Genomic DNA, 21,136 nt, shown 5'->3' with positions numbered 1-21,136 from the left:
CAAATATTGGTAGATTTAAGAGGTTAAAACTTTACAGTAACATTGTATAGTCAGCCCTGCATGCTGAGAGTTGCACACTTACCTTTATTTTTTGGTACGGACCGTAAAATGTTTATCCGAATGTTTAATCTTGTCTGGCTACAAATAGAATAGAGGTTGTCACAGTCCCTCCACCCACTGTGGGGTTGTGTACAGTTGACCAGTATTTCATTGTGTTTGTAGTAATCAAATAAGATAAACAACTTTTCATCCCTAACAAAATTAATGAAAAAAGCTCCAAAAAAAACTTCATAAATACACATACTCCACATGAGTAAAAGCATATGAACACACACACACACACAAATACACACACAAAGTGATATATGTATGTGCAAAATAAAATGTATTTACTTATAGTTACAGTCAGAAACATCAATAACAGCAGCAACATTTTTCACACTGTTTTTCAGACATGGAAAATGACAAAAACAGTATCATAAATCATTTCAGATCCTCATTTTGCCATGCTCTACAGTTTACAAAATTCAAAATTTTTTGAATTGGAATTTTTTTGACTGTTTTCTCTATACAGTTCTATGGTGGTTATTAATACGTATAGTTATGTTTGTCTGTCATCTCAATCTGTTTCAGATCACCACGGAAACCAGTGATTCCAGTACCTTGGTGACTTTCTTCCAACATTTACTCTATCTCTTAGAATGCATTTACGATCCCTACCATGTCTGGAGAAAGAGGCTCCAAAGGTGAGAAAAAAGACTTTGTCATCAGAAAACAAAACGAAAGTTACATGTAAAATGAGAATTTCAGTGTAAAATGTGATGTAAAATTGTCATGTATTTCAAACTGTAAAATAGCCGAACTTGATGGAAGCAGTAATTTTTCTCACAATTCATTGCCAATTACTTTCTTGAAACACTAATAGCAGTTTGGTTCCCCGATGCCTGTTTGATGTAGTAGGTACAGCTATACAGAATTGACTGATGGCTTGTGTCGCAAACACATGTTTGCCCGCGGGGCCTGCATTGAGTCAAGTAATGAAGACCTATATTTGTGCCAATTACCCTGCCAAGGAACATTCTGTAATGTTGTCATTGTAACAGAAATGTTATGTTTTTTTTCTTTAATCTTTGATCTGTTTGTTAGTATTGTTGTTGACAAGACTCAGTTCAAGTTCAAGCCTGGATTTCTGGCACCTGAAATACAACCTTTCCTCTATGGTAAGCATCACTGCACTGATATTTTATAAGCTTCTATGCAATCGCGTATCGATATTTAGGTACCTGCGTAATGTTTGATAGAAAATCCAAGCTTGCTTGCAAATACACCTTTTTTGTCAAAAATGAATTTGGCATTTATATGACTGTTTGCTTTTGCTTTAATCCTCTTTATCACAATACTGTGAATGTCTCTGCATATTACATCATAAATGCTTCATGAATGCTTTTGCCATGTAGCTTCATTTGTTTTGTTATTTAAAGTAGTATGCGCCTTGAAAATGAACGTCGTACACTTTTACTCAAACTTTCCTCAAGCAAACTTTCCACCATTCTTTCTCAAATCAATAATAAAAATCAGAGTCTCCATGCAAATTATGGTACTGGAGAAACAAAATATCCAATGTTTACCGTTATTTGAAATTCAAAATGGAGATATAATTCCCAATTTTCACAAAACAAACCAGCTAAAAATTAATTTACTCCATTAGCTTCAAAATAAACCCTCACAAGTGGTAGGCCAAGAATAATGTAAAAGTTTGAGAGTCCGTATACGTGTCCCACAGGCACATTCTATCTGAATAAAAGATATCGAAAACCTCCTCTGTTGCTCTGCAGGAAATGACATAGTTTTATCAGCCTGAAGAATCTTTATGCTTCTAGGCATTAAGATATTTATTCTATCAAATTTAAAGAAAGATGAATTTTTGGTCAGGAAAATCAGTGTTTAAAAGGTCATCAGTATGGCCGTACAATTAACCAACCTTGTGTTGAGGTTGTAACACGTTGGCATGAATCAATGAAACGCGCAGTCTGTGTTCGGTAGTAAAGAGAGTTTTATAAGAGAAACCTTGACTTTTGGTCTATGGCCAAGCAAGGCTCCTTAATAAGGGACAAAAACACAATTAATAATTTTTCTGCACGGAAAAAACAAGTACAGAGTACAGTGAAATAATGGTGTACTGTCCTTTCCCTAGAGTCTGTTGAATTGCAAAGTAATCACCTTTCAAAAACAATTGCATCCTGTTTAATATTCACTAATTGTTGTGGATTAATGAATTCTCGTCTGGAATTGAATTCAGTTGTCAAAATAACATTTGACATTACATTAATATGGGCTGTGTTAGTGATTGGAAGATAAGTTTTGTCAAATTTAAACAAGTACAAGAAACTGTATTTTATAGACAGAATAGAAAATAATTGAGAAAAAAAAGTTACAGCCGATGGACCTATCAAGCCTAAGGCCTATACTATAGTCAAGCCCTGAAAGCATTGCCATCTGACGCATTGAGTTTTAGGATTTCACATGATTCAGATCAGACCCTTAGTCTGATGGATGTAGTTCGTTTTCAATCAGTGTTAATGATCAGTGTAAACTGCTAATATATTGGTATAAACATTTCTTGCACATAAGGAAAAAACAGGAGACATTTTTTAATATCATATTTAATTTAATATTTAATATTACCTGGAGAAACTTTAATTTTCATACATCACTATATTAACCGGTAATTTGTTAATACATTCAGAAAACTTAATTTGCATAATTTAATTTGCAAGATTATTATGGTTCCCTCTCAATCAGAACCAAATCCTGCAATTTTTCAAGGAGAGGGGAACATTCGCCTCTTTGTGAGTTACACCTGGAGAAAGCACTGTGTGTACATTGAGACTAGTAACTACAGTATTACCAGTACTACCGCTGTCTATATTTGTGTTGCAGAGAGCTTGCTGGACGAGGAAGGATGGTCTCTGAATTCCGATCTCCAGTGTCACATACTCCATATGTTTGGTGCTGTCCTGTCCGGAATGCAAATCAATGCACTGAAAGCCACCAATCCATTTACAGTGGACACGATCTTCAAACTGGTCACGTCCAAGTCGGTGGTGGAACACCTGCCGGCCAAGAACGAAGTCGTAGAGCTGGCGTTGAAGTGTATCAATAGAATGATACACGTAATACACTGTTGCAGCCCTGAAAAGGTTTGTGGTTTTTAGTTATAATTTTGTACCACAAAGAAGGGCATTTTCTTTCAAATTTCAGTCCATTTTATCAAATTGAAAAGAAAATGTTTGATCAGATTAGTATATTCAAACTCATCTGCAAATGACCCATTTTATGGGAAGATCCGTCCAGTATTTTGCAGGCTTCATTCAATAATGAGGTGTTTCCACAGAGTAGTAAGAACTCATGTCCTGAAAGTAGTAAGAACTCATGTCCTGAAAACAGAAAAAAAATGTTCAGACAATAATTTTACGGTGTCAGCCTTATATCAGTAAGTTGGTGTGGCTTACTTTTCGGTCATTTCTCTGAAATTGCAAGGGAAAATTTTGACATTTTTACCCAAATTCCAGCAAAGGCTGTAGTCTGGCTGCAACCAACAGTTCTCAGTGGAAGGCACCCATGTGATTGACTTGAGCATCTTACTCTGCAAAATAGTGTACTGGTATGCTACTGAGTAATATTACATTTTGATTCATTGACGGCTAAGAGTATTTCATATTGACAAAAAGAAGATTTAGTGCTGTTAATTAGACAGTGAGAAAGCCATCCAGTTTTAATGTCAGAAAATTGTTCATGTCACAAATCTTGCATTTTTCACTCTCTCACTGTCGCCTACATCTGTTATACATATTCCATGAAACGTAAGCTGCATAATTCACAATTAACATGTTAGGTGAGATTTTTGGAATGTACATACATCCACATGTATACTCGAGAGTAAAAACCTTAGGGTCACAAATTACATCATTCTAGCCAGTCAATGATGTATTCAGGCTGTACTTAGTAGGATAAAACAAAATGTAGTGTGCCGATATGTTAGTTGTTTGACATTAAAAACACCCTACATTTCGTTACAGAGGCAAATCGATGTGAGTTCCGTACTTGGAATATTTCTGAATGTGTTGATTGACAAAAGCAGCAGCCATCACAGTACAGAGCTTCAACAGTGTATGCTGAGTAAGTAGCGACCGAACTATGCACCGTTTCACTGACTTTCTGCATTTCTATCAAAATCTGACCCCAGTCTGACCTCGGCCCATCCATCTTGGAGTCAGACTACAACTCAGTTTTGCCAGCTTCTAGAGAGATCAATGACCATCCTTATTTGCATGACCCGTGTACAGTACGTGTGTGTGGATTACTTCCCTGTCAGATTGCTTTGAGCTGTGTGTATTTTTAGGTGTTGAAAGATAAACAAAATAAACTTCCCAGGCCCCACCATTGACTCCTGAAGCAAGTATGTAAATGTTTCAGCCACAGCCCCTCCACAATTTTGTGGTTTGCATGTGATTACGTTTCAGCATATGCCAACAGTGTATATTTTGAAGACAATGCTTGACTTTAACTCCCATTTGCCACAGGTGCGCATGGCAATATGAATTGTTGGCAATCTGTAGGTAGCTTCATACAACCGGTAGTGCATGATTTTAGGCTAATGAATATGCCGGTTTGAAAAATAATTCATCAATTCTCTATTCTACCATTTGTTTGGACTCAATTTAAAGCTGTTGGAGTAAACAAAATTCTCATAGGTTTATTTTTGTGACAATAGGAAATTAATTTTTTTGCCACAGAATTAACACAGGGATTTGGACCATTTTGAATTTTATATGTCTGTATAAATTAGAATTTTTATTCGTTTCTCTGGAACAAAATTTGCATTGTGACCCCTTATTTTCATTCTTGATTTGGTAAGAGAATGAAAGTTTCATCAAGGAAGGTTTTAGCAAACATTTAATTCTATCACTTTCGAGGCACATACTGCCTTAGGCACTTCACAAAATGAATATTTCTATTTAGATAAATGATATTTAGATGAAGTTTCAAGTCTTTCAGTCTGGCTGTCTGTTGGTATGTTTGCTCTTGCCATGCCATCGTCATGTCTGGCAATATGACAGCATTATTGATGCCAAAAAACATTATCCATCAATCAATTCCCCAATCACCAAAATATTGCAGTTCTTTCACTTGCATACAAGCAAAGCTCCCATCAGGTTTACTATTGTTGCTAAACTTTGTGAAAACTTTTGCAAAAAAGTGATATATGTTTTTCTGTACACCCTTGGTTTGATGCAAATGATTGATGCAATATTTTAGCTTCAGTTATTGATACACTGTGTTATTCATCCCCAGGATCTCTGCCTTCCATGCTGCAGTGCAGAGACAAGGCAGCTCTCCAAGCCATTCTTCTAGCAGTGAATACATTCAGGTACATCATGCAAGTACTGGACATGGCAAAGGTAAAATTATTTTGAAAATCATGATGATTGCTGTCCATGCGTGAAATATCTTCATTTCATTTGAGAGAGTCCTTGCTTAGGGCTAGAACCACATTGAAAATGATACACACATACATTGCAAAGAAGCTCCTGATAGCTACCATATTATGTTGTTAAAAACAACTTAAGCCCAATATCTGAAGCCCTGAACCTAATATCTCGCTGAAGCACACATGAAATGTTTCACCATCAAACTTTGATACAACCATGGTTTGTTTTTCCGACAAAGTTTGACTTTCATGGAAAAGAGTAGAGACAAAAGGGTTCATGTTTGAATTTTTTCAGCTTGCTCTATAAAGCCATAATCCACGAATGAAAACAGTGGCAGGTATGAGCAAGGTCACAAGGTCAAAATTCTTTAAAATGAAGCGCCCTCTATGTGACTTTTCTTGACAGGATGCAGGTGAATACGACAAGCAGGTCTTTGGAGTGTTAGTGATGCAGGCGTCATTAGCTTTGATGACTGGATCTGTGGCAGCCAAGGAAACGTTTAAAGACAGCTACGGATATCAGAAACTCAGCGAGAGACTCAAAGCTCTGGGACAACCAAGCAGGGAATTACTTGAAGCAGTTTTAGATGTGGTACGTTTGATACATTTTGTTAAATTGTTTAGTTTCAGAGTACTTTGATCTGATAAGGCAATAAGTTTCTTGTATCTTGTGTAATTTTTTATTTTCCAAATAATTTTGATGTTTAATTTTTTACAAAATTATTTGACTGTTTGAGTTTACAGAAATATCGAACAAAGTTCTATCAACCCCAGCTTCTGTCATCATTTCAGACTAATATTCACCGTACATTTTTGATGTTTACTTGGAGTTTTCTTTTGTATTTATAAAATATATGAGTGTATGGAAACATCAAGCAAGATTCAATTAGCCACAACTACCAGTATCGTTACCAATATTTTATGCAAACTCTAAATTTTAATCAATGAAATCAATATCCTCTGTAGGTGGTAGAAAATAATTTCAGCAAGAAAATCAAACCAAGCCTGCCAAACACCCAGATGGCGTTGTTGTTGCTGCGATGGATTCCAGACATTGAGGATGCTGACATTCAAATCTGGCTGGCAGAGTGTCTCAAGTTCATTTGCACATTCAGTGTACACAACAGAATGCATAGTTGTAATGCTGGCATGATCACCATTCTGCTTGACGTCCTAGCACAGGCTGAGAAGATGAACAGCAAAACAGCAGGTATGATGCTCAGAAAGTAAATGACCTTTGCACTCAAGAGTCAAAGTTTAAAGGTCATCCTATTGTCTATCCATAGAGTCGAAATTTAGCAGGCCAATGTTTTTCTGTCCACTCGGGTCAAAGTTGAAAAGATGTGTTCGTTACTTTCTGTAAGGGGTCAGAGTTTAAAAGGTCAACAAATCATCAGTAAACGTGGAAAGTTATTCATATAGTGTTCTGTCCCCATGCACAGTGTGTTTTCATCTGATGTAGTTGTTGTGTTGTCAAGAATCCCAAAGATGGAGCCTTGCTTCCTGTGCATGGATGAGGGTTAGCTCATAATCCTTGGTTCAGTTTATTAAAGACCCTTGTTTCTCTCGTAGTGGTAGAGCAGTGTGCTTTTGATCAGTTATGCCATCTGATACTTGTTCCTTTATGCCACAATTTAACTCTTTTGAGAATATTAAAGGCCCTGTGGCTGTAACTTTTAATGTTTTTTCCCACTCTTTTTACTTCTTCCGTCATCTGCAAGGTCATGTTCCCTGCACAAAATATGTTCAAATAACCACAATTAAGCTCATCAACACAGCATATATCTATGAGTACAGAAACAAGCTGTTGTTTTTTTGTATTTGAATTCTTGTGCAGACCAGAATTCACTTTTCAACACTAAAAATGCAGTTGGTTCAAAAACAGACTGAGTTGATAAGGTGAACACTGTGTATCTCAACATGCTTTGGGGAGTAAAACAAGAAACTGTGTTTGACATTACAAATTATTAAAAAAATAGCAAAAGAAATCATTAAAAATTTATAGCTATTGGCCCTATAATGTGTACCAAACTAGTACCAGTTGCAAGGAAATAGTGTTTTGCTGTACACTGTTCAACTACATGTAAGTCAATTTAAAACTATGGAACTGAAGTTATTCATACTTCTTGTGCGTACTCTTTTCCATAGTGTTTTCAAAACCACATTGTCTTCTTTTCCATATTTTTTGTTCTCAAGCGCAGAGTGCCTACGTGACTATAATTGTAATAGTATCGCTAAACTGGGTACCTCTGCAAAAGAATTCAAGTTACTCATTTACTTGAAAAATCACACACCTTTCACATTAACATTTTCTGTGTCGTAAACTTTACTCTATATTCAGATCATCTGTGTGGTTTGTTGGAGTTCTTGGGTACGCACAGCATCAACGCCAGGGAGTTCAAGAAACTGATCGGCCTGTTGTGCGGCAAAGAAGACAACACGTTGTCTCGGCTCTGCAGCAAATTAATGCATGTGATGTCAGTGATGGCTCGGAGAGAAGACCAGGATGGACCACTGCATTACTTTGATTTCCAACACAACACATCTGTGAGTTGTAAACGTGAAATATTCTAAATTCTTGAAAATTTGTAGAATATGAAAAGAAACAGTTAATACAAAATAGTCATTGAACTGTGTCACCTCCACTGTCCTGTGTGGTCTCTGTAAAATGAAAAGCAGAGGGATGGTCAATTTACATAACAATGTATGATTTGCATATTCTTCTGTTCTTAAAATGTATTCTTCTGTATGATTATTAACAGCAGATTATCAGGATTGCAAAATTGTTCAGTTTATTATATAAATGCAATACTTTGATATGGTACCAGTGATTGCAAGGGTTATAAACCATGCTGTGAGTTTCAAAATGCAGCAAAGGCTTTTAAAAATGTCCTGAAAAATGTTTGCCATGAAATGCGGCAAAGAAAAAAGTTGGTGGAGAAGTGCTAAAATTGTGGTGACACATGGAAATGCAGTGTATTTGCTAAGGTTTGGGAACGCCAGCACCATTACTGTAGTCCCCTAATGTGATTGCATTGATGTACAAATAGAAAAATTTGTATGACTGGAGTACCACCTGTAAAAAAAGCTTGAGCAGTGACAATCAAAACTATGAGATTTGCAACTTAAGTCTGACCGGACATCACATGAAGAAGTAGAAGTGAAAAAATGAATTAAATCCATGCTTTACAATGTCCTGTTGAAAGGAGAACAACATGCTGAAAATAATTGATTTAAAGAGAATAAATCCGTCAGTGTTTACAAAATATATCATTGAGTTGTGCCGACACAAGGATAAATATGTACGTCATCAATGATTTGAATTGTGCTATAAATTTTCTAATGATATCATGGAATAAAAACATCCATTTTCTTAATTTCCTTTTCACTTTTACAGTGAACAAACTAAATTTTAGTGAGGTTATTGACTTATTTACCACCAAGCTAGATCTGAATGAATAAATTATCATTTTGATACAGTTTTTATCAGGTAGAAAAATTGAAAAAGACCGCATGGGTCGAAGGTCAGAATCTTGTGAATAATATTTATGAAAGTTTTATCCCATGATGTAGGCTTATATAGTAAATAAATGTAAGAATTGACACATTCTGTCATATATGAAGAAAGCCAGTATTTAGCATGTGATTTTAGACCGTTACATCAAATCAATGTGTAATTCCAATTTTGAATTATTTCCTGCAGGGAATATCCATTCCAGGGGTTCCAAAATGGCCAGGCGGTGGTTTCACTTTTCACACATGGATCAATCTTGACTCTAATCCAATCACTCCGTCATCGTTTGACACTGGAATATACAGAAGACAACTCTACAGGTGTGGAATTCATAATTTCTTTTTTAATAAATCAACATTTTGCAAAAAAAAAACGTTTGAGTGATATTCTCGTACACATACATAAACACCATACATGTTTAAGCTGTCAAATGGCCTGGTGATAAGGTCATAAGGTCACTGTAGCATTGATAACAAATTGCCAGGTGCTGACTCGGTCCTGACCTCTGACCTCTGGCGTGTACTGTGTCCCCATGGTCTGTATGCTGTTGTTTCATGTGTTTCACTGCATTGCCCTGCATTGTATAATTTTCAACTTGCTAAAAAATATACGAAAAACAATTCCATGCCATTCAAAACGATAGATCTGATTACCACAGCTCACATACTCACTTCACTCTGCATACTTTCATTTTCCCGAAGACGATAATTTTAACAAAAACGTAGATGTCGCTCCACTATTCCACCAACTTTCCATGTTTACATGTACATATCACTTAATACCGTTGGTTATAAGATTCACACACCTGGTCTTAAACAAACAAATTCATCAATTAGTTAAGCAGTGCAATATGCATGAAACCGACCAATCACAGACAATTTTGCAAAAGAGGTATGGGTAGCCTCAAGGCTAACCAACTTTCTCCCTCCAAAGTGAAAAAACAACGTCGTCGATGGTGCAGTGCAAGAGGGGTGTATATTCTATGCTTTAACACACGGGATACACCCCTCTTGCATTGGGCTATCGCTATATGTGCTCTGAGATAAACTGAGAAGATTCATCATTTGTCACATAAAAAGTAGAGAATAGTGCAGAACAGAAGATACCTCTAAAAATGTTGTAGCTGTGTCTAAAATAGTTGTACTTTGTACCTTTCTAAGCAACAGCAGTCCTACAAATTACCAAGTTTGGGATTTGCACGTACTGCATACATCTGGAAAGTCTTTGAATTTTAAAGCCTTCCTGGAAAAGTCCTTGAATTTTAAAGGCCTGAAAAGTCCCGGAAATCTCCTTGAAAATGATGCTGAATAAGCTGAGCCCTTGAAAATTGATGATCCACTCACGATTTTCAAAAATGACAAGATGATCAGTTGTGATATCTTGAAAATAATACGCAAAATGATATATTGTAAAATTGCTATGTGGAAAATGATATTTGGGACGTTAAAATGTCTTGAAAATTGCAGATAAAGTCCTTGAAAGTCCTTGAATTTTTAAGTGACTTTGAATGTATTGTATGGACCCTGGATTTGGTGTTTCAACAGCATGTGAATTAATTTTGTCATGCTGTATTCCTCTCATCAGTTTCTCATCAAAGATTATGACATCTAAATGTACACTGATAACAGTGAATATTTGTGTATGAAATCACAAATTTCACCGTAGTCACTGAGTTTACATATACTCTACAGCCACTCTTTGCACAATATAAAGATTTTCTGTACGTTTATACTCATATTAAAACAGGAGACAAGATTTTCAATCCCTTATATTCTTTTCTTCCGCATTTCAGTTTTTTCACAGACAGTGGTATGGGCTTTGAGGCTTTCTTCACCATGGACTGTATATTAATCATAGCGGTGTGTACAAAGAAAGAATACTTCACAATCTCCGTGGTGGACCATCCATTCACCGACAATCAATGGGTATGTTCTCCTACCTTTAAATCCAGGCACTTTGTCTACTTCCTTACCATTGTTAGTCCTTTAGCAAAAACCCTAGTCAATAGAAAAGGGAAACGCCATACAGAGAAATTATAGAGAAAGGGATTTGGGCTTGCTAGATGTTAAAGGTCATTTTTTGAAGACTGTGAAGTTAAACATGCAAGTTAACTACTGTCATCATTATTCATGAGTCCTTGTTTTAAGCTTTGTCAAATTATTTTTTCAAAAACACAATGAGTTTATAAATTTATCATTTATCACAGGATTGCCCACTCTATGAGCTATTGATTACTGGCCTGTTCATCTCATCACAGATTCATAGCACACTTGAAAGAAAATGTACATGGCTTGCCTGTTTTTGAGTGAAAAGCCATTCATACACAAACAATGGACACAGTGAAGTACCAGTATTCACTACTTGAATGGATACCATAATTTCATTTTTAACAGTAATGAGCATTTAGCATAAAGACATACATAGTTTTCAAATATAAATGCTTAAATTTAAATGAAATGCTGTAAAATGTTCTCATTACATGTCGAAAGGATGCGAAAAGACTTAATATAAAAAACTGCATTCCGCTCACAAAGTTCATGAAATTTATATTTTGGTTTCCCAGCACGCTTTGGATATAGTTCAGTCCAGCGGCAAGAGGCCATTTGGTCAAAGTCAAATCCATGTGTTTATAGATGGTTGTATGGTGCTAACAACACAACTCAGATTTCCTGTAATGAATGAGGTACGTCAGATTTTGCAGATCATTTTGCTTATCTCTATTTTTTGAAATGTAATAAATCTTGTGTTGTAGCCATGCAATAGTATCAAGTTCATACATACCTTGTATATGTAGATGTTGGCTTAGTCAAGTTGTACTCTGACGTGATGAAGCCACAATTTGTCATGTCGTGTTAATTTACCTTAATGACACGTGACTCAATATGCTGGTATACATAATTGACGCCTGGAACAATGGTTTATGTTATATTCATATCAGCATGTAATAAATTATTCACGAATTGTTATAATGTTTGGCGTCTGTACAAGACGTCACAATACAGCTGTATACCAATAAATGAAACAGTGTTTATTCAAGGAAGACGTGTGCAATCTTATGATTACGAAATGCTTACACCGCTACATTGTCAAGCCCCCATATAAGCACATTTTCTGGTGTATATCTTCATACAGTAGTCAAAGGAATGACTAGACGATGATTTCTCTACCTATTTTATATTGAAATAGCTCAGTGCCTTGGATTCTTTGACTTATGGGAATTTACACATGCCATAAAGGCTCTCATTTGCTGTAAATTTGGATGCGTTTTCCTCTGTGTTTGTTCAGTGCTGTTTGTGAAATACAATGTACAGTGTCCTGCTCTACTCTGAGAATCATGTCAAGATGATTAGTATTCAGCTCGTCAGCAAGCCCTGCATGTGACATGATGTATGGAATTTCATATGTTATGGCTAGCAAGTGAATTCTATCCTGAAGTAGAATATCGTTTATCAACAATAACACCAGATGTCGAACACCATTGCGAAACACATGTATAGTTTGAATTTTAGCAGACTTTAAAGAGGAGAATTTGAAAATGTACCTGGTCTGTAGAACAAAAAATGTTTATAATATTATCAAAAAACTACAGGTATTGACCCTTTAAAAAGACAAATGCATGCAAAATAACTTTGCTTGCTTGTATTTCTCGACAGCCATTTACCCTGTGTAGAATTGGATCTGCCGGTCATCGGACAAACGTCCCCAAAAATCCAGCAGAATCTCCTATGTCTCCCACTCTAGTGCAACCCTCCTCTCCCTTCCCCTTCAATCTTCCTGTCCCGCTCTCCCCGCGTGGAAGTGGTGGCCTCCAAGAAGCCTTGGTGACCAGCACGGCGTCTGGGTCACAGGACTGCGACTGGGGAGTGCCGTCTTCCCTGCAGGGACAGATGGGCAGTGTGTGTGTCTTCCATGAAGTTCTGTCTCCAGTGCAAGTGAAATATCTGTGTCAACAAGGCAAGTCGTTATTTATGTGTATTCAACAAGAGAAAGACAAGGCTACCAGAGAGATGTGCTGGTATTTTGAAATATTTTGTGTAGGATTCAATAGGTCTTTCAAGGAGCAAATTAGCAAACAAACATTTTTTTAATAGAAATATATTGTATTTCCAATGGGATTGTGTGAGTCAAATATATGCATAGACACTTCATCGTCCCTTTATGAAGATATTGATGATGCCTAAGAAAGGACAGCTTTCTTAATAGATGTATGATAGGAATGTCAGAGGTATTTCTCCATGTTAGATACCTTGATCACATACATGTAACACAGATCGATATGTTCAAAACTTTCTGTTTCACTGACATTGTCATTTCCAATCAGGCCTTGACTTATTTACTGCTTCTACTATGTACCAGATACTACCAAAATTTATTTAAAGTCTGAAGAATAAGTATCCCATAGTGTTTGTATTGCTTATTAACCCTTTTAGAAAGTTTGAGTGCCACATTTTTCCCTCCAAAATTTCAGTTCAACATTTCCTAAATTTTAATGCATTTTTCTTTAATTTTTAGCTACTATAGACTTTAGTCTATAGAAGCTATTGGGATGGGTATCCGTCCGGCGTCCGTCGTCAGTCTGTATGTATGTATGTATGTATGTATGTATGTATGTATGTATGTCCGTTTGTGAGGCGTCCGTCCACTCAAATATCTTGAGAACCGCAGTACTTACTGATTTGATATTTGTTGTGTAGATGAAAAATATGATTTTGAGAAACTTTTTTTTTAATTTTTTGATATTGTTGAAAATAGGCAAATTAATGCCAAAAAAGGTGTTTTTGGTAAAAAATCTTCTTCTTCATAACCGCTGGTCAGACAGCTTTGTTATTTGGTATACAGGTCCCTAAGGATAACCCAACTTAGATTTGTTCAAATTGTGATGAAATATGCAAATGTGTATTTTTAAGGATTTTTTTTGTCATTTTTGGTCAAAGTTTGACTTACATTGTATGTATTCTTGTACTGTATAAACCCTATCAATTCACCCAGAAAAAAATAATTAATATGATTTTAAATAATTGAATTAATTAGGAAATCATCAAAGCCAAAATAATTTAGTGTAGAATTATCAGAAAGTTCAACTTTTTTTGACAGTTCATAGTGAAATGCTTACCATCTTGGAGGATTAAAACATGTAAAGGCAACTTTCCTTAATCCCAACTTTGATATATTCTGAACCACCATTTATGTTATCAAAAAGAAATTGCTCATAATAGTTTGTCATGATAGGGTGGTCAAATAAATAGAGATAGAGAAAGTTCTAATTTCCATTTATGGTTGACTTGGTAAGGATAAAATAAGATTACTTTTTGAGGAAAAAAATAGAGTGGTCAATTAAAAGAGTGGTCAAAGTGATAGGGTTTTTATGGTAAAGCTGGGCTGTAAGATTCCTCATGTGCTATTTATAGCAATTATGCAATCTGTGTAAACAGTGCAATGAAAGTGTAACATGATTCCTTATAATGCTTTTGATGACCTTGAACTTCTTAAGTTTCAAACATTTGTCTCTTCAGTGTGCTTTCTCTGAGTACGTACAGTCTCAACTTATTCAACAGAAATGAGCTATCAAAGATATCCACCTTCTTCATCAATACATGTGTCACAAAAGGTTATTCTCTACATAACACAGCAGAACTTTGTCAACTGTTGAGTCGCTTGTTTTTTCAAAACAGCTGGTCAGACAGCTTTAATATTTGGTTTACATGTCCCTAGGATGACCTGAGTGAGATAATTTCATACAGTCAGGAAATACTTAATTTTGTATCCATGTCTATAGTAGCTTCAGGGACTTTGGCCCTATGTTTTAAGTTTTTGACTTAATTTACATGATTTCATATTGGCTTCAGATTTTTACCTTAATTTCTGAAAAAAATTTATGAAAAAACAATTGTGTGGGTTTTATTTTACAAAGGTGACAGAAATTGTCTTTAGCACACAAAGGTTTAATGTGATTGAGTCTAAGAATACAGATGGTGATTTTTACCTTAAAAATGTACCATGAATTACCGCCACATATCCACTCCAAAAAAGTGTATGAAGACAGAAATGTAGTAATAACACAAACTGCCTTAAGGTAGACATTTAATGTATGACTATTTCTCTCAACAGGTCCAAATCATTTACAGTTGTTCCAGTCTGAGTCTGGTGATGTGTCAGAGCAGTCATTATCACAGAAACTTGTTCTCTATTACAATGCCAAGGCTTGTAAAGACTTTGTCTGCCTGGACTTGGCTCCAAATCACCTCTATGATGGTAGACTTACTGGCCATAAACGGGTCACCTGGGATATCAAGGTATTAAGAACACGCCTACGAATTAAAAGTACAGAAAGTTAAACTCAGATTTTTTCCACTACATTTCTGCTGCATGTGGTCTCATTTTAAAGTGAAAGACTTAACTTTTGCTCAAACTTCCTCAATTAAACCTTCAACCACCCTGTTACAAAATCAAGCATAACCAGATATGAAATGTAAATGCTCACGTGTTTCATTATATATTGCAGTTATGTGTAAATTTGAACCTTTGCCACACGTTTGCAACTTCATTGAAAGTATTATGAGCAACATAATGAACAATAACCACTGCCGATTAATTCTAAAAGGTCATGAAGTATACAAATACGTAATTAGCTGAAATAAAAATATCAAAGTTATTTGACTGCTCTTATTGTATCACCACTTTATATAGCAAGTGTAATTACCATTGGCCAAGTCCTTCAAGCCATATATGCCGAGCTGTGAAAGCTCATTAGATATGCAAATTATAAATTAGCTGACATGAAAATGTGAAATGACTTTCGATATTGTTTTAACCTAGTACCTGGTATAATCATCAATGTACATAGCATGTTTTGCCAACTTTGATCAAGTAAATCCCGGTATATATCCCTAATAAGCAAAGTTCATTAAATATGAATTAGGAAGTGGCTTAAGTAAAATGCTTAATGATTGTCAATAATGTTGTATCATGGTATCTGTAATATGTGTAGCAAATTTTGTCAACTTTGGTCAAGTCAATTCAGACATATATCTCTAATTAGGAAAGATCATTAAATATGCAAATTAGGAATTGGCTGAAGAGAAAATGCTTAATGACTTTCAATAATGTTGTATTATAGTGTCTTTAATGTACATAGCAAGTTTCATCAATTTTGATCAAGTCAATTCAGATAAATATCCCTAATTATGAAAATTCATTTAATATTCAAATTATGTTTTGGCTGGAGTAAAAATGTCTTTTGACTTTCAATAATGTTATATCACAGTATCTTTGATGTATATAGCAAGTTTCAACAACTACAATCAAGTTAATTCAGATATATATCCCTAATTGGAAAAGTTCATTAAATATGCAAATTCAGAATTGGCTGAAGTAAAAATGCTTAATGACTTTCAAAAATGTTGTATCATAGTGGCTTCAATACATGTAGCAAGTTTCATCAACTTTGGTCCAGTCATTTCAAATATATATTCCTAATTAACAAAGTTCATGAAATATGCAAATTAGGAATTGGCTGAAGTTAAAACGCTTAATGACTTTCATTAATGTTAAATCATAGTATCTTTAATATACATACCAAGTTTGGTTAATTTTGATCGAGTCAAATCAGACATATATCCCTAGTTAGGAAAGTTCATTAAATATGCAAATTAGCATTTATCTTTCATGTCACCCCTTAATGGTTCCCACTGCTGATATATCTTGGTGTGATCAATATTTGTAGCAAATCTCATCAAATTGTGTGCAGTCGTTTTTAATGTATATCCGTTTTTTCTAAAATCATTAATTATGCAAATGAGCAAAAAGTATGCAAGCCACACCCACCAAAAACTAATCAGTTCTTGCCATTTACTAACTGAATATATGTACCAGATTTGATTCTGATCTGATGAGTCGCTTTTGAGATATCGGACCAACAGACAGACACACAGACACACAGACGGACAGACAGACAGACAGACAGACAGACATCGCTGCGACATATGCTCACGTGTGTAAACACGTGAGCAAAAAATCAGGTGTCACCGGTCAAAGATTGCTCCTAGTCCTAGAGAAATAATTAAGTAATATCTACTTACATTTGAAATTCACAATGGCCACCATCCCAGTTTAACTTCATACAACATTTCAATATTTGAAAAAATAAAACAGTGAAAAGTTTACTTACTTCAAGAGCTTTAAAATGAGATCCCACAAGTGGTAGATCAGAAAAGCATTGTAAAAATCTGAGTCTGAACGTCTGCCCAACTACCCCCCCCCCACCCCCCCCCCCACCCCGAGGAGCATGCTACCTCAAGTCCAAAAGCATGATAACGAGCATTTCTTTATTGCTGATTTGTCTAAGTTTTGTTCTGTATATCAAACTTACGCTTCACATAATGTAGCTTCATTTTTGTGTAGGCTCAGTTTGTATACCAATGCTATGAGTACCAGGGTATGCACAAAGCTACATATGTACCGAAATTGCCAAAAACTGACATTGCTGACCATAGATATTCAAATCCAAACCTGTAGAATTCTAATCCTTTCCCTGTTTTTCAATACATCACTAGCAGACGTGTAACCTGTTCACCCCTATTCCCTGTAAACCAGTCCACAACCACCATTGATAACAATGGGTTTTGACCAAACCACAGTGGTGAAGGGTTAATATGTTCTATTCTACATATTCAGGAGGTTATCAACTCAATAGGTGGCATTCAGGTACTCTTTCCGCTGCTGGAATTAGCAACTCCTGAACACATGATCCTCAGCAATTCATCCGATGACAATGGGACCAACAAAGAGAAACTGCCGTCGCCGGACTCCCCGGAAGACTGCGAGTGGGTTGTCGTGCCAAAGTCTCACTATCTAGGTGAGTGAGCCAATCATGATGCAGTCTATTCCTGATTTCAACCAATCACAGTTTACGACAGAAATAATGAGCTGTAGCTCATAATAAGCTGTAGCTCCATATAACACTGGTAGTTTCCACTTCCAATTTGTACAAGTATACAGTGCACGGTTTATTGCTCTGTCAGTTGGCTTTGACAGAAATCAGGCCACGATGCTAGACATGAGTTTTGGGATACCATACCAAAACTATGGAGAGTTTCTGAACAGCCCTACCAGTATCATAGCAAGAAAACATTTAAATCTTCAACAGTCTTCTAGCAGTCTCAAACTGAAGCCAATCAGAAAAGTTTTGAAAGTAGGAAATGTTTGATATGAAAGTGACCACAAACTGAATTTCTCCGCATGTTCATTTCAGTTTTATTTCTTCCAAGCAAAGTGCTAAAAGTTGATGTCCTACAAGGCTACTGTGCAGGCAAAAGTAAACCATGAATGTGAAATTATGCAAGTTTTCACAAATTTATTTTCAGTAGTCCGCCATCTTGTAGCTGTCTTTGCACCTCAACATTCATACATAAAACGCTATATATAATTATAGATTATGTTCACATAGCATGTTTCCAATGTGCCAACATCTTCCTTGTCTCATTCCAGATTCCAAGCTTGAACAGAATCCAGTAGCTAGCTTCCTAACTTTGTTACGTCACATGTGCCGGGGCAACATGGATAACCAAGAGAGACTGACCAGAACACAAGAAATTGCCACCATTGGTGCACTGATGCAGAGGGTATGTATGTATGGTACTATAACTAGTGATACAACACACATTATCAGATTGATATTATTAACATAATTGTTTACCAAGTTGAACTTTGTTGAATTTCTTGTCGTTGCCCATGACATCTTAACTTGAAAAATGCAAGTTCAAAACACAACTACAAGACATAAATGTAATTGTGATATTTAATAAAGTTTAAAGGGACAAAGTCGCCCATTTTTTAGCTACTATAGACTATAGTCTATAGAAGCTATTGGGATGGGTATCCGTCCGGCGTCCGTCGTCAGTCTGTATGTATGTATGTATGTATGTATGTATGTATGTATGTATGTATGTATGTATGTCCGTTTCGTGAGGCGTCCGTCCACTCAAATATCTTGAGAACCGCAGTACTTACTGATTTGATATTTGTTGTGTAGATGAAAAATATGATTTGAGAAACTATTTTTTTAATTTTGTGATATTGTTGAAATAGGCAAATCAATGCCAAAAAAGGCGTTTTTGGTAAAAAATCTTCTTCTTCTCATAACCGCTGGTCAGACAGCTTTGTTATTTGGTATACAGGTCCCTAGGGACAACCCAACTTAGACTTGTTCAAATTGTGATGAAATATGCAAATGTGTATTTTTAAGGATTTTTTTGGTCATTTTTGGTCAAAATTTGACTTACATTGTATGTAATTCTTGTACTGTATAAACCCTATCAATTCACCCAGAAAAATTAATATGATTTTAAATAATTGAATAATCATCAAAGCCAAAATAATTTTAGCGTAGAATTATCTGAAAGTTCAACTTTTTATGACAGTTCATAGTGAAATGCTTACCATCTTAGAGGATTAAAACATGTAAAGGCAACTTTCCTGAATCCAAACTTTGACATATTCTGAACCATCATTTATTGTGCCCTGTATGTTATCTCAAAGATTTTGCTCGTAATAGTTTGTCATGATAGGGTGGTCAAATAAATAGAGATAGAGAAAGTTCTAATCTTCATGTATTGTTGACTTGCTGAAGATAAAATATAATTACTTTTTGAGGAAAAAAATAGAGTGGTCAATTAAAAGAGTGGTCAAAGTGATAGGGTTTTTATGGTAAAGCTGGGCTGTAAGATTCCTCATGTGCTATTTATAGCAATTATGCAATCTGTGTAAACAGTGCAATGAAAGTGTTACATGATTCCTTACAATGCTTTTGATGACCTTGAACTTCTTAAGTTTCAAACATTTGTCTCTTCAGTGTGCTTTCTCTGAGTACGTACAGTCTCAACTTATTCAACAGAACTTACTTACAATGTTAATTTGAAAGTTAAAATGTGCTTGGTTAGGATGAAAATAACCAGCTTAAGATTCTTTATAACCTGACAGATATGCTGCATTTTTATGAAGTAAAGCTTGATTTAAGCAAGTCTTGTTTACTTTAAATAGAATGTAATTAACTCTCGTTTATTAGCTACTATAGACTAATATAGTATGTACCATATGTACATGTATGTATGTATGTATGTATGTCCGTTTGTGAGGCGTCCGTCCACTCAAATATCTTGAGAACTGCAGTACTTACTGATTTGATATTTGTTGTGTGGATAAACTATATGATTTTGAGAAACTATTTTTATTAATTTTTTGATATTGTTGAAAATATGCAAATTAGCACCAAAAAAGGCGTTTTTGGTAAAAATCTTCTTCTTCATAACCGCTGGTCAGACAGCTTTGTTATTTGGTATACAGGTCCCTAGGGATAACCCAACTTAGATTTGTTCAAATTGTGATGAATATGCAAATCTGTATTTTTACAGAATTTTTTTTTTCCGTTTTTGGTTAGGCCATCCTGAAATGAGCTATCAAAGATATCCACCTTCTTCATCAATACATGTGTCACAAAAGGTTATTCTCTACATAACACAGCAGAGCTCTGTCAACTGTTGAGTCGCTTGTTTTTCAAAACGCTGGTCAGACAGCTTTAATATTTGGTTTACAAGTCCCTAGGATGACCTTAGTGAGATAATTTCATACAGTTAGGTAATACTTAATTTTGTATCCATGTCTATAGTAGCTTCAGGGACTTTGGCCCTATGTTTCATGAATTTTGTTTGATACAAGATACTACTTATATTGTTTGACATGTTGAAAGATAGTGAATGAATGGGTGACCATGCATATATTCGACCCCGGTTTTAGACACGATGCATGAAACCATCGCGAAAATGAAAATGAAAATGAATTGGTCATGACCATTAATTCATTTTCGCGATGGTTTCATTTAATTTGTCTAAAATCGGGGTTGAATATATGCATGGTCACCCATACATTCAGTATCTTTCAACATGTCAAACAATATAAGTAGTATCTCGTATAAAACAAAATTCATGAAAAAGTGGGTGACTTTGTCCCTTTAAAGTAAAACGTACATGTTCAGCCTATTTTGGGGCTTCGAAACTGAACTTGTGGCAGATGATTTGCAAGGTCATCACAAATTTTGGTTGCTCTTGACTAACTTCATTTTGGCAACTGTAAAAATA

At 35.5% G+C, this 21,136-nt stretch overlaps 1 protein-coding gene across 1 annotated transcript in view; it reads left to right on the top strand.

Annotated features, from left to right (window-relative positions):
* The window catches only part of LOC139143704 (neurobeachin-like protein 1), a 63,001-nt gene that overhangs the window by 13,187 nt on the left and 28,678 nt on the right, over window positions 1-21,136 (top strand). The window contains 15 exon segments of the mRNA XM_070714232.1: window positions 634-746; window positions 1,147-1,220; window positions 2,941-3,200; window positions 4,080-4,179; window positions 5,356-5,462; window positions 5,898-6,083; window positions 6,458-6,701; window positions 7,833-8,038; window positions 9,195-9,325; window positions 10,798-10,930; window positions 11,569-11,688; window positions 12,659-12,959; window positions 15,114-15,298; window positions 17,679-17,859; window positions 18,492-18,625. Coding sequence (XP_070570333.1) covers window positions 634-746; window positions 1,147-1,220; window positions 2,941-3,200; window positions 4,080-4,179; window positions 5,356-5,462; window positions 5,898-6,083; window positions 6,458-6,701; window positions 7,833-8,038; window positions 9,195-9,325; window positions 10,798-10,930; window positions 11,569-11,688; window positions 12,659-12,959; window positions 15,114-15,298; window positions 17,679-17,859; window positions 18,492-18,625 — 2,475 coding nt within the window.

Source organism: Ptychodera flava, chromosome 11 (genome assembly GCF_041260155.1).
Source record: "Ptychodera flava strain L36383 chromosome 11, AS_Pfla_20210202, whole genome shotgun sequence".
In the NCBI taxonomy this organism is placed as follows: Eukaryota; Metazoa; Hemichordata; class Enteropneusta; family Ptychoderidae; genus Ptychodera; species Ptychodera flava.
Note: the sequence above shows the minus strand (reverse complement) of the source record. Positions and strands in the feature narration are given on the sequence as shown.